This window comes from Scyliorhinus torazame, chromosome 5 (genome assembly GCF_047496885.1).
Source record: "Scyliorhinus torazame isolate Kashiwa2021f chromosome 5, sScyTor2.1, whole genome shotgun sequence".
Classification (NCBI taxonomy): Eukaryota; Metazoa; Chordata; class Chondrichthyes; order Carcharhiniformes; family Scyliorhinidae; genus Scyliorhinus; species Scyliorhinus torazame.
In genome coordinates, this window is record NC_092711.1 from 78,075,759 (window position 1) to 78,090,444 (window position 14,686).

The 14,686-nt window shown below is 48.4% G+C and overlaps 2 protein-coding genes across 10 annotated transcripts in view; both read left to right on the forward strand.

The window, feature by feature from the left end:
• Positions 1-1,543: 1,543 nt before the first annotated feature.
• Positions 1,544-14,686, forward strand: part of LOC140422634 (uncharacterized) — a 111,967-nt gene continuing 98,824 nt past the window's right edge. Inside the window, exons 1-2 of the mRNA XM_072507638.1 lie at positions 1,544-4,245; positions 5,790-5,936. Of these exons, the coding sequence (XP_072363739.1) occupies positions 3,154-4,245; positions 5,790-5,936 (1,239 nt within the window). The 5' untranslated portion in view covers positions 1,544-3,153. The remainder of the gene's footprint in view (positions 4,246-5,789; positions 5,937-14,686) is intronic.
• Positions 10,562-14,686, forward strand: part of LOC140421439 (uncharacterized) — a 36,683-nt gene continuing 32,558 nt past the window's right edge. For 6 of the 9 annotated variants that reach the window (XR_011946770.1, XR_011946771.1, XR_011946774.1 and 3 more), the window contains exons 1-2: positions 10,562-11,059; positions 13,452-13,567. The gene's annotated coding sequence lies outside the window, so the exon portion shown is untranslated. Of the gene's footprint in view, positions 11,060-13,451; positions 13,575-14,686 lie in introns of all 9 variants that reach the window. The other 3 variants (XR_011946773.1, XR_011946769.1, XR_011946768.1) reach the window with 3 other exon arrangements.

Here is a 14,686-nt window from a genome sequence, read left to right on the forward strand (position 1 = left end):
CGCGGAAAAGAGTTTCCTGGACCCAGTTTGTACGGAGCGGAGCTGCAGCTCCTCATCTTCGGCTCTGATTAATGGCCGCCATTTTATTGGATGTGCATCAGGGCGCATGCGCGTTTGGCATCTAGACTGGCCCTACTCTTACCCTAGTCATTCTTTTATTCCTGACATATCTATAGAAAGTCCCAATATCTTGTTGGTGGGGCAGAGTGGAGGCAGAGAGAGAAAGGAAAGGAAGCCAAGCCTGCTCTCCGGATTTCACTGTCTTGTCAGACATTATGTCCCATGTGTCCAAAGCTCTGGGGCTCTGTTCAGTGACATGAGTTCCTTTGCTGGAACTTTTCTGGTAAATCTCCTCTGCACCTTCTACAAGAACCTTCACATTCTTCCTGAAGAGTGGTCACCAGAGCTTTATAAAGATTCAGAGAATAGAATTAGAACCATAGAATTCCTACAGTGCAGAAGGAGGCCATTCGGCCCATCCCGTCTGCACTGATTCTCTGAAAGGGCACTTTGCCTAGGCCCACACTTGGCATCTTTGTCAGGGCGTTGTTTCAATGAGTGGGAGGAGCTTATTCCCCATTGTTCAGAATGGAGACAACCTGTCCATCAAACTGCATTAGAACATTACAGCGCAGTACAGGCCCTTCGGCCCTCGATGTTGCGCCGACCTGTGAAACCACTCTAAAGCCCATCTACACTATTCCCTTATTGTCCATATGTCTATCCAATGACCATTTGAATGTCCTTAGTGTTGGCGAGTTCACTACTGTTGCATGCAGGGCATTCCACGCCCCTACCACTCTCTTGAGTAAAGAACCTACCTCTGACATCTGTCTTATATCTATCTCCCTTTAATTTAAAGGTATGTCCCCTTGTGCCAGACATCACCATCCGAGGAAAAAGGCTCTCACTGTCCACCCTATCCAATCCTCTGATCATCTTGTATGCCTCAATTAAGTCACCTCTTAACCTTCTCTCTAACGAAAACAGCCTCAGGTCCCTCAGCCTTTCCTCATAACATCTTCCCTCCATACCAGGCAACATTCTGGTAAATCTCCTCTGCACCCTTTCCAATGCTTCCACATCCTTCCTATAATGCGGCAACCAGAATTGCACGCAATACTCCAAATGCGGCCGCACCAGAGTGTTGTATAGCTGCAACATGACCTCATGGCTCCTAAACTCAATTCCTCTACCAATAAAAGCTAACACACCGTACGCCTTCTTAACAACCCTCTCAACCTGGGTGGCAACTTTCAGGAATCTATGTACATAGACACCGAGATCTCTCTGCTCATCCACACTGCCAAGAATCTTACCATTAGCCCAGTACTCTTCCTGTTATTCCTTCCAAAATGAATCACATCACCCTTTTCTGCATTAAACTCCATTTGCCACCTCTCAGCCCAGCGCTGCAGCTTATCTATGTCGCTCTGTAACTTGTAACATCCTTCCGCACTGTCCACAACTCCACCGACTTTAGTGTCATCTGCAAATTTACTCACCCATCCTTCTACGCCCTCCTCCAGGTCATTTATAAAAATGACAAACAGCAGTGGCCCCAAAACAGATCCTTGTGGCACACCACTAGTAACTGGACTCCAGTCTGAACATTTCCCATCAACCACCACTCTTTGTCTTCTTCCATCTAGCCAATTTCTGATCCAAACTGCTAAATCACCCTGAATCCCATGCCTCCGTATTTTCTGCAGTAGCCTACTGTGGGGAACCTTATCAAGCGCTTTACTGAAATCCATATATACCACATCAACTGCTTTACCCTCATCCACCTGTTTGGTCACCTTCTCAAAGAACTCTATAAGGTTTGTGAGGCACGACCTACCCTTCACAAAACCGTGTTGACTTTCTCTAATCAAATTATTCCATTCCAGATGATTATACATCCTTTCTCTTATAAACCTTTCCAAGATTTTTCCCACAACAGAAGTAAGGCTCACTGGTCTATAGTTACCGGGGTTATCTCTACTCCCCTTCTTGAACAAGGGGACAACATTTGCTATCCTCCAGTCTTCTGGCACTATTCCTGTAGACAAAGATGACAAACATCAAAGCCAAAGGCTCAGCAATCTCCTCCCTAGCTTCCCAGAGAATCCTCGGATAAATCCCATCCGGCCCAGGGGACTTATCTATTTTCACACTTTCCAGAATTGCTAACACCACCTCCTTATGAACCTCAAGCCCTTCTAGTCTAGTAGCCTGAATCTCAGTATTCTCCTCGACAACATTGTCTTTTTCCTGTGTGAATACTGATGAAAAATATTCATTTCGCACCTCTCCTATCTCCTCGGACTCCACGCACAACTTCCCACTACTGTCCTTGACTGGCCCTACTCTTACCCTAGTCATTCTTTTATTCCTGACATATCTATAGAAAGTCCCAATATCTTGTTGGTGGGGCAGAGTGGAGGCAGAGAGAGAAAGGAAAGGAAGCCAAGCCTGCTCTCCGGATTTCACTGTCTTGTCAGACATTATGTCCCATGTGTCCAAAGCTCTGGGGCTCTGTTCAGTGACATGAGTTCCTTTGCTGGAACTTTTCTGGTAAATCTCCTCTGCACCTTCTACAAGAACCTTCACATTCTTCCTGAAGAGTGGTCACCAGAGCTTTATAAAGATTCAGAGAATAGAATTAGAACCATAGAATTCCTACAGTGCAGAAGGAGGCCATTCGGCCCATCCCGTCTGCACTGATTCTCTGAAAGGGCACTTTGCCTAGGCCCACACTCCAACCCTGTCCCTGTAACCCCATAGCCCCACCTAACCTGCACATACTGGACACTGAGGGGCAATTTATCAAGGCCAATCCACCTAACTTTCACTTCTTTGGACTGTTGGAGGGAATCTGAGCACCGGGTGGAAACCCACGCAGACACGGGGGGGAAAGTGCAAACTCCTCACAGACAGTCATCAAGGTTGGAATTGAACCCGGGTCCCTGGTGCTGCGAGGCTGCAGTGCTAACCACCGTGCCACCAGAAACATAGTTTTTGGTAGCAATATTACTGTTTATGAAGCTCAACATCGAATTTGCTTTGCCAACTATCTCTTGATATGTCTTGTAAATATACAAAATCCCTCTTCACCTCTTTCTCTTCCCAAAGAGATCAGTCGGTTTTTACAACAATTGAGCAGTTTATATGGTCACTTTTTCCCCACAAATGACCACATTCATTCAGCTCAATTTCACAACCTGCCTTTGTGTTTATGTGGGTTCTCTCTCACTCCCTATTTTCTGTTTTGAATCAGTTTCACAGGGTGTTCGAAGGGGAGGCTTCAAAATCCAAAAACCCAAACCAAGCATCAGATCAGGATCTGACAGAGTCCTCAATTTATCATATCCTGAATATCAGCGGATTTTGAACATGGAAGGAAAAAGCATCGTTCACAGTGGGGAGAAACCGTACACGTGTTGTGTGTGTGGACGAGGATTCAGTCAATCATCAGGCCTCACAAGACACAAATGCAGTCAAACTGAGGAGAAACCGTGGAAATGTGCGGACTGTGGGAAAGGATTCAGTTCCCCATCCAAGCTGGAAACTCATCAACGCAGTCACACTGGGGAGAGACCATTCACCTGCACAAAGTGTGGGAAGGGATTCACACAGTATTTCGACCTGCGGAAACACCAGCGAGTTCACACTGGGGAAAGACCATTCACCTGCTCAAAGTGTGGGAAGAGATTCACTCAGTCATCCACTTTGTCCACACACCAGCGAATTCACACTGGGGAGAGACCATTCACCTGTTTAGAGTGTGGGAAAGGATTCAGTAAGTCATCCCACCTGCTGAGACACCAGCGAGTTCACACTGGGGAGAGACCATTCACCTGCTCCAAGTGTGGGAAGGGATTCACTAAGTCATCTTCCCTGCTGAGTCACCAGCGAATTCACACTGGGGAGAGACCATTCACCTGCTCCAAATGTGGGAAGGGATTCACTGAGTCATCCACTCTGTCCACACACCAGCGAGTTCACACTGATGAGAGACCATTCCAATGTCCAGACTGCGGGAAGTGCTATAAAAGTTCTGGGGAACTGATGAGCCATCAACGTGTTCACACTGATGAGAAACCGTTCAGGTGCTCTCACTGCGGGACTGGGTTCAGGCAATCATCTAACCTCACTGTACATCAGCGGATTCACACTGGGGAGAGGCCATACACTTGCGCCAAGTGTGGGAAGGGATTCACCACTTCATCCAACCTGCTGACACACCAGCGAGGCCACAAATAACTACAGCGATTGTATTTTGCTGTTCCTCACATTCAGGACTGAACCATGTTCATTTGGGTCTCTTTCTTCTGATAACAAACTCCAGCCCATTTACAGGGGCTAATATTCTGGCTAAAAGTCAAATAAATTAGATTTGTGTTAAATACGCAGTGTGTGGATACTTTTTAATATCTCTGACACAAGTTAGTTCCTTTTGAAGTACTCTCGCTCTTCCCCTGTCTCTTCCATCCTCACCTCCAACAAGAAGTGTGAGGAGCTTGTGGAGCTTCTTTGTGACTGAGATTGAGTAAACCCATATCTTTCTCTAGTTTCTCTCCCATCTCCCCTCATGCCCTCTGAGAGCTCATCTTGTCCATGAGACCCAGTTCCTACTCCATCAACCCTATTCCCACTAAGCTACTGATCAGCCAACTACCCTGTGTCCACAGATATTGTCAACATTTCTCTCTCTTCAGGTACTGTCCCTCTGTCCTTCAAATCTGCCATCATCACCCCCTCCACAATAAAACAAACCCTTGGCCCTGCCAGCCTTAAAAATTACTGCCCCGTCTTCAACCTCCCTCTCCTCTCCAAACTCTTTGAACATGTTGTCACCTCCCAACTCCTTGCTCATCTTTCCCAGAACTCCCATGTTTGAACCCCTTCAATCAGGTCTCTGCCCTGTCACAGTGAAATACAAGAAACAAACAGAATCTTACCCGGAGAGAAAGACAGACAATCCGGGAGCTTGGATCCAACACGGAAATGTTCATAAGACCCAGAAGACAAGGGTAGCAGCACAGTCATTATCGAGAGACAACAATACCTGCTGGAGACAGACCGACAACTAAACAACACGAATCATAACACCAAGCTACCTAGACCCATATACCCAAAACAGCCAGACATATTAACCAAAAACAGATGGAATTTCTGAGGGGATAACAGGTAGAACAAAGGAAGTTCTACCTGCTCCCTAAAATACCCAAACACATATTATTAATATTCTTTGTTATTGCCACAAGTAGGCTTACATTAACACTGCAATGAAGTTACCGTGAAAAGCCCCTAGTCGCCACAATCCGGTGCCTGTTCGGGTACACAGAGGGAGAATTCAAAATGTCTAAATTACCTGACAAGCACATCTTTCGGGACTTGTGGGAGGAAACCGGAGCACCCGGAGGATACCCACGCAGACAAGGAGGGAACGTGCAGACACCGCACAGACCATGACCCAAACGGGAATTGAACTCGGAATCCTGGCGCTATGAAGCAACAGTGCTACCCACTGTGCTACCTTCGGAAATACCAGCAGACAGACACATCGGATCAGACTGAGAGAGAAAATCCTCCAGAATCAGAGAACTTACAATACAGAAGGAGGCCATTCCACCCATTGAGCCTGCATCGGCCCTTGGAAAAGCACCCTATTTAAGACCAAGCCTCCACCCTATCCCCGTAACCCAGTAACTCTGATGATATTGAGTTCTTCCTGGCCCCAGTCTAGTCTCAGTCAAAGGCTAAGTCGGACTGTAGGCATTGATTTATTTTATTTCAAATAGCTTGCAAGCTCCACTCACTCTGATAACAGGCAGGAGACAACATGTCTCTTGAAACCTCCAGAGCGAGTGAGACAAAGGAAGCACAGCATCTGGATTCACACACACATGGATTCTGCATCGAGTTTCACATACTCACGACCAAATAAGGTAACGGATTGGATTGGATTTGTTTATTGTCACGTGTACCGAGGTACAGTGAAAAGTATTTTTCTGCGAGCAGCTCAACAGATCATTAAGTACATGAGAAGAAAAGGGAATAAAAGAAAATGCATAATAGGGCAACATAAGCACTGGCATCGGATGAAGCATACAGGGTGTAGTGTTAATGAAGTCAGTCCATAAGAGGGTCATTTAGGAGTCTGGTGACAGTGGGGGAGAAGCTGTTTTTGAGTCTGTTCGTGCGTGTTCTCAGACTTCTGTATCTCCTGCCCGATGGAAGAAGTTGGAAGAGTGAGTAAGCCGGGTGGAGGGATCTTTGATTATACTGCCCCCTTTCCCCTGGCAGCGGGAGGTGTAGATGGAGTCAATGGATGGGAGGCAGATTCGTGTGATGGACTGGGCGGTGTTCACGACTCTCTGAAGTTTCTTGTGGTCCTGGGCCGAGCAGTTGCCATACCAGGCTGTGATGCAGCCGGATAGGATGCTTTCTATGGTGCATCTGTAAAAGTTGGTAAGAGTCAATGTGGACATGCCGAATTTCCTTAGTTTCCTGAGGAAGTATAGGCGCTGCTGTTGAAACTGCTAACCATCTCCACCTCGGCCCCGTTGATGCTGACAGGGGTGTGTACAGTACTTTGCTTCCTGAAGTCAATTACCAGCTCTTTAGTTTTGCTGGCATTGAGGGAGAGATTGTTGTCGCTACACCACTCCACTAGGTTCTCTATCTCCCTCCTGTATTCGGACTCATCGTTATTCGAGATCTGGCCCACTATGGTCGTATCGTCAGCAAACTTGTAGATGGAGTTGGAACCAATTTTTGCCACGCAGTCGTGTGTGTACAGGGAGTAGAGTAGGGGGCTAAGTACGCAGCCTTGCGGGGCGCCGGTGTTGAGGACTATTGTGGAGGAGGTGTTGTTGTTCATTCTTACTGATTGTGGTCTGTTGGTCAGAAAATCGAGGATCCAGTTGCAGAGTGGGGAGCCAACTCCTCGGTTTTCGAGCTTCGATATGAGCTTGGCTGGGATTATGGTGTTGAAGATGGTGACAAATACAAGATTCTCATAGGTCTTTCTCTCACATTCCTTGACCTGGCCATATAAGCTGACCCTGGGCCCCTCTTACCCAGCATCCTCTGCACAAAGAACCGATCCTAATGGCTGCCCAGCCCCCTCTTCATGGTTTGCGAAATCCCAGTTACAGGCAATTACAGACTGCCCCCCATTTTCTCCAGCCTAAGCTAGAGATGTTTAAAAGTCCGCTAACCTAACTCCTTATTCTACTGTAATAAGATTTTACTCCAAATTTGGCCTACCTACCCATCTTGCCTTTCTGTTTATTTCCTCAACTCCACCTAACCTTTCTTTGGACACATAAGGGGCAATTTAGCGTGGTCAATCCACCCAACCTACACATCTTTGGAGAAAACTGGAGCACCCAGAGGGAACCCACACAGACACGGGGAGAATGTGCAAACTCCACACATTCACACCAGGCTGGAATTGAACCCAGGTCGCTGGTGCTGTGATGCAGCAGTGCTAACCAGTGTGCCACCATGCTACATCTGTGGCGAATTAACAAAGAACAAAGAAAAGTACAGCACAGGAACAGGCCCTTCGGCCCTCCAAGCCATGCCGCCCATGCTGCCCGTCTAAACTAAAATCTTCTACCCTTCCTGGGTCAGTATCCCTCTATTCCCATCCTATTCATGTATTTGTCAAGATGCCCCTTTAATGTCACTATCGTTCCTGCTTCCACCACCTCCTCCGGCAGCGAGTTCCAGGCACCCACTATCCTCTGTGTACAAAAATTTGCCTCATACACCTCCTCTAAACCTTGCCCCTCGCACCTTAAACCTATGCCCCCTAGTAATTGACCCCTCTACCCTAGGGAAAAGCCTCTGACTATCCACTCTGTCTATGCCCCTCATAATTTTGTAGACCTCTTTCAGGTCGCCCCTCAACCTCCTTCGTTCCGATGAGAACAAACCGAGTTTATTCAACCGCTCCTCATAGCTAATGTCCTCCATACCAGGCAACATCCTGGTAAATCTCTTCTGCACCCTCTCTAAAGCCTCCTCATCCTTCTGGTAGTGTGCGACCAGAATTGAACACTATACTCCACGTGTGGTCTAACTACGGTTCTATACAGCTGCAACAAGACTTGCCAATTCTTATACTCAATGCCTTGGCCAATGAAGGCAAGCATGCCGTATGCCTTCTTGACTACCTTCTCCACCTGTGTTGCCCCTTTCAGTGACCTGTGGACCTGTACACCTAGATCTCTCTGACTAACAATAACGTTTGTTGTTCATTGTTGTAACAGTTCTGTAGAAGGGTCAATGGACTCTAAAAAAAAGTTCATTGAAGTGGAAAGAAAATGTTTTATTCTGAAGTTTGAGTTAGTAAGAAGTTTTAGTGTGTGTGAAGCTCAATCTTCAATCACACAAAGCCCACAGTCTGATTTACTGGAGGACCAGAGTCCACCCGATCCTCCAAGTTTTCCCATTGGTCAACACCTTTCAGGCAGGAAATGAGATCCTGGAACCCAGGCCCACGTGGCCAATGGGAAGAACTCCAAATGATGCAGAGCCTCAGCGAATGAGGGAGATCCGCGATCAACCCCGCCCCTCATTCCCTCCGATTGGTTGGAGGACCAGCCTCTCCCATTCGGGCCTCCAACCTCGTCCCCTCTTCCTATTGGTCCGAGCTGCCGTAATTCACTCCCTGGGCATTGTGATGTGGTGTATGCGCAGTGCGGCTCGTGTCGAGGGACAGACGCTTGTTTGTTTCCTCTTCAGGCTGGAAGGAGGCGGATAAGCGGAGGCAGCGTTAGGGGCAGTGGGTGGGAGGGGAGGCCTCAAAGCTTAAAACAAGAAATTACCAGTCTCGAGTTTGCACTGAGCGGGAAGGTTTCCTGCAGAGTATTTCCCCAGTTAACCACCAGCATCCTCATCGGGGACAGGGCGCATGCGCGGCGATCCCCGTCCACTCAGCAGGACTGACAGTGATGGATTCTGGAAACTCCTTTTACAGGGGGTTACAAGAGGAGGATTTAAACACAGCAAAGTGAAATCAAACAAGACTGTTTTGAACCAGATATATTGACAATTTTTATATGATGCAGAGCAAGGCCAGCAGTGTAGGCCGCACAGTGGTTAGCACTGTGGCTTCACAGCACCAGGGTCCCAGGTTCAATTCCTGGCTTGGGTCACTGTCGGTGCAGGGTCTTCACATTTTTCCTGTGTCTGCGTGGGTTTCCTCCGTGTGCTCGTGTTTCCTCCAACAAGTCCTGAAAGACATGCTGTTAGGTAATTTGGACATTCTGAATTCTCCCTCAGTGTACCCGAACAGCCCCGGAATGTGGCGACTAGGGGATTTTCACAGTAACTTCATTGCAGTGTTAATGTAAGCCTACTTGTGACAATAAAGATTATTATTATAAATAAATCAAATCAAAACCTGGGTGACTGTCACATTCAGGGTGAGGTCTGTCTTGGATTAAAAACTCGAGGACCACTTGTCATCACAGAATCCTAGAAACTTACAGCACAGAGGAGGCCATTCAGCCCACTTTCCACCTCTTGGTCTGTAGCCCTGCAGGTCACAGAAACTCCACATCAGGGTGTCTTTAAATGTGATGAGGGTTTCTGTCTCTACCACCCTTTCAGACAGAGTTCCAGATCCCCACCACACCCCCAGGTGAATAAAATCCTCAATTCCCCTCTAATCCTTCCAATGGATACTTAAATCTCTGCCCCCAGGTTACTGACCTGTCTTAATGAAATAGGTCCTTCTGCCGTCTGATCCACTATATCTGGGACCCTCATAATGTTACACACCTCAATTATATGTCCAGTCAGCCTCCTCTGTTCCACAGAAAACAATCCCAGTCGATCCAATCTTTCCTCAGTTAAAATTCCCCACTCGGGTGTGTGTTGTGTGGGTCTCGGCGCATTTCCAGTCACACTGATGTTTGAAATCTTTTCTCATAAACAGAACAGAGAAACATTTCTCCTTTCACATTCAAAGGCCGATGTTATTCAGATTCTGATGTAGCAAGTGATTGTTACATCTCTGTGATGTTTTGTTTGAGTTTCCACTTGCAAAATTTCCTCTCTAATACCCTTTAAAATAAGTTTATAAACATCATCACTGTACAGTATATTAGAAATTCAGAACAGACAATTCCAGTTTCTGTGGACTAATCTTTTATCTCTTGTTACCCCAAATAAGTGGTCCAAACAAACTGAAAGACGACAAAATTAGCAACATAATCAAAGGGAAGCTTCCTCACTAAACCAGAATGTTGTTTCCAGTGTTTAGGAGTTGCTCCGAACCCCGAGGCTCCCACCAGTCGTGGAAGGTAGCAAGTATACCATTGGCCACCACTGCTCCCTTTCAATGAAGTGGAGATGCCGGCGTTGGACTGGGGTGAGCACAGTCAGAAGTCTTACAACACCAGGTTAAAGTCCAACAGGTTTGTTTCAAACACTAGCTTTCGGAGCACTGCTCCTTCCTCAGGTGAATGAGGAATTCACCTGTTCCATTCACCTGAGGAAGGAGCAGTGCTCCGAAAGCTAGTGTTTGAAACAAACCTGTTGGACTTTAACCTGGTGTTGTAAGACTTCCCCTTTCAATGAAACGTTGGAAGGCAATCTGACAGCTGCCCAACCTCCATAGGAACTGCTCATTGAGGTTCAACAAATGTCTTTGTTAATCAGCCCCCAAAAAAGATCCAGGAGAAGAATTTCAGATTCACCCAGCCTCCTCCACACTGAGCAGCCAAGGATTAGGAGCCTGGGGCTGAAGTGTAACCAAAGTTGAGGAGCAGCCCCTTCAGGAAACTATACAGAGGCTGCAACCTCTCACACTGAATATGTACAATAGTCCCTCCTCTGAACTGCAGTTGGGGATGAGTGAAGTTGTTTAACTTGTTGCCACTGAGATATTCTTCGGGCACTAGGACCTGACCGGGTACACACTACGAAGCCACGCCAATTACAGACGTCACCGCATCCACGCATGCGCACCGCTCCATTTCAATCAAGACGGCGGCCGTTAAGGGACTGATATCGGGAAAAAGATCCAAAGCTGCAAACGCAGGACCTACAGGTACGTATTCCTGCTTTGGGGCCTTAACGCAGTGTTTAGAAACCTTCCCCATCCAGAGCCGGCTCCATCGCTTCCTCCGGATTTCCACATCTTTACCACTTGCCCATGAAACAAAGAAGCATCTCTTTCCAAGCGCCATCACACATTGCGCATGCTCCAACTACTCACAAGCATTGCGCCTGCGCATTGCTGTCCTGTGGTGTTGATAAGAGAAATTCACCACCGCGGGGAATGCTGGGTAATCAACGCGCCATTTGCTTGGGGGTAACCAGGCTAGCTCACGGAAGCGAAGTGGGAGGCGAGCAGGTTTTCATAGATAGAATTTACAGTGCAGAAGGGGGCCATTCAGCCTATCGGGTCTGCACCGGCTCTTGGAAAGAGCACGCTACACAAGGTCAACACCTCCACCCTATCCCCATAACCCAGTAACCCAACCCAACACTAAGGGCAATTTTGGACACTAAGGGCAATTTATCATAGCCAATCCACCTAACCTGCACATCTTTGGACTGTGGGAGGAAACCGGAGCACCCGGAAGAAACCCACGCACACACAGGGAGGATGTGCAGACTCCGCACAGACAGTGACCCAAGCCGGAATCGAACCTGGGACCCTGGTGCTGTGAAGCAATTGTGCTAATCACCATGCTACCGTGCTGCCCTTAGGTGACTAGTTTGATTTTTTTTTTTGGGTGTATGGGTGAACTGTTCTGCTGACCCCCCCCCCCCCCCCCCCCCCCCCCCACCCCCCCATCAGCAGAACTGGTCCACCACCAACAATCCCAACCCCCCCTATATGAAACTAGTCACCTGCTCGCCTCCCAGGCGCTTCCGTGAGCTAGCTAGGGATTGGTGCTTGGACCAGGGAGCAGGAGCGGTCATCCTGGACCAGGGAGCGGGAGCGGTCATCCTGAACCACGGAGCAGGAGCGGTCATCCTGGACCAGGGAGCTGGAGCGGTCAGCCTGGACCAGGGAGCAGGAGCGATCATCCTGGACCAGGGAGCAGGAGCGATCATCCTGGACCAGGGAGCAGGAGCGGTCATCTTGGACCAGTGAGCTGGAGCGGTCATCCTGGACCAGGGAGCAGGAGCGGTCATCCTGGACCAGGGAGCAGGAGCGGTCATCCTGGACCAGGGAGCAGGAGCGGTCATCCTGGAACAGGGAGCAGGAGCGGTCATCCTGGACCAGGAAGCAGGAGCGGTCATCCTGGACCAGGAAGCAGGAGCGGTCATCCTGGACCAGGGAGCAGGAGCGGTCATCCTGGACCAGGGAGCAGGAGCGGTCATCCTGGACCAGGGAGCAGGAGCGGTCATCCTGGACCAGGGAGCAGGAGCGGTCATCCTGGACCAGGGAGCAGGAGCGGTCATCCTGGACCAGGGAGCAGGAGCGGTCATCCTGGACCAGGGAGCAGGAGCGGTCATCCTGGACCAGGGAGCAGGAGCGGTCATCCTGGACCAGGGAGCAGGTGCGGTCATCCTGGACCAGGGAGCAGGAGCGGTCATCCTGCACCAGGGAGCAGGAGCGGTCATCCTGGACCAGGGAGCTGGAGCGGTCATCCTGGACCAGGGAGCTGGAGCGGTCATCCTGGACCCGGGAGCAGGAGCGGTCATCCTGGACCCGGGAGCAGGAGCGGTCATCCTGGACCCAGGAGCAGGAGCGGTCATCCTGGACCAGGGAGCAGGAGCGGTCATCCTGGACCAGGGAGCAGGAGCGGTCATCCTGGACCAGGGAGCAGGAGCGGTCATCCTGGACCAGGGAGCAGGAGTGGTCATCCTGGACCAGGGAGCAGGAGCGGTCATCCTGGACCAGGGAGCAGGCAGAGAGAATACTGTGGATTTCTATTCTGGACTGTAAAGGGGAAATAAATAGTACATGTTAAGGTTATGATATGATTTAAGAATGAGGTTTCAGTCTGAATAAAACAACAGAAAAGGGGGTACAGATTGTTACTAAAATTCTAATTGACCTTTGTAAAACTTAAAGCACAAGTCAGCAGAATTTGCAGCTGTGTTCTCGCAAGGACAGCGAGCTTCAATAACAAGGAACAGTAGGTAACGGCTGTCTCAGTAACAGGGAGGGACAGTGGACAATAACAAGATAAGAGGTGCCTGCAAGGGTAGGTGAGAGTGCGTGTTTATATGTAATACCAGATCAAAACTTTAAACAATGACTGTGCATGTGTTAAAAAAAATTATAACTATTTGCCACATTGTGTAAACAAATGGTTTAGTTCAGCGAGAATGCTTGTTGAGCTATCCCTCCCTGCATATGCCTGAATAAACGACCATAAATCTGCTCTGGTACTCCTGTGAATCATTTGTTCGTAGAAGTTAACGGTGACAGATTGAGACGCGATAACAACTGACAAGTGATGGTTTCTGTAAATTTACAGAATACTGGAAGTGGATGATTGACAGACAGGAAACTCAAACCAAACATCACATCGCGATCTGACAGAGCCACTCGATTCTTCAGGACCTGAATTTCAGCAGCATCTGGGTGTGGAAGGTAAAAGGTTTGTCTGCTGTGTCTGTGAGGAAAGATTTCAGGTCTCAGTGTGACTGGAAAAGCCCCGAAATTCACAAACCCTGGTTAGACCAAACCTGGAGAACGGTGTTCAGTTCTGGGCAACAGTCCTGAGGAAGGATAGAATGGCCTCGGAGGGAGCTTAGCACAGAGTTACCGAGTGATATCTGAATGCCCAGAGTTAAATTACAAGGTGCAATTATAGGAATCCATAGTCTTCGTAGGTTTCCTCCGGATGCTCCGGTTACCTCCCACAAAAATGTGCAGGTTAGGTGGATTGGCTGTGCTGAATTGTCCCTTTGTGTACAAAAGGCTAGGCAGGGTTATGGGGATAAGGTGGAGGAGTGGGCCTCAGTAGGGTGTTCTTTCAGAGGGTTGGTACAGACTCGAAGGACCAAATGGGCTCTTTCTGCACTGTAGGGATTCTAGGATTTCTTGGAGAGCCACAAAGTCATAATGGTACAGAGGATGGCATTCCACCCATTGAGTCCGTGCCAGCTCTATACAGCAATCCAGTGAGTCCCATTCCCCTGCTCTAGCCCGTGTCCTCACAGGTTTATTTCCCTCCAGTGTCTCTTCAATTCCCTTCAAAATTATTCAGCGTGTCTATTTCCTCCCCTTCATGGGCAGCAGGTTTTGGGTCATTATCACTCACTGTGTAAAAATATTCTCCCTCACATCCCCCTCTACCTCTTATCCAAAAATGTAAATCTCTGTCCCAGATTTTTTTGTCTACCTTATCTAAACCCGTCAGAATCTTGAGAACCTGAATCAAGTCTCCCCCCAGATTCTTTTGCTCAAACTATTCTGGTACATCTCCTCGGCAACTTCTCAAGAATCTTCACATCCTTCCTAAAGTCTGGTGACCAGATATGTACACAATACTCAAGATGTGACCTAACCAGAGCATAACCCCAGTTTTTCTATCAGTATTCCTGCTTATGAAGCTCAACACCCCATTTGCTTTGCTAACTACCCTCTCAATATATCTTGCTGATATACAAAATCCTCGTCCTTCGCCTCCCACCTCTATCTCTCGCCTCCCATAGAGGCCAGAGTCCTGTGTCGGGCCAGACCAGGTGGCAGGTTCCCTTCCCGAAG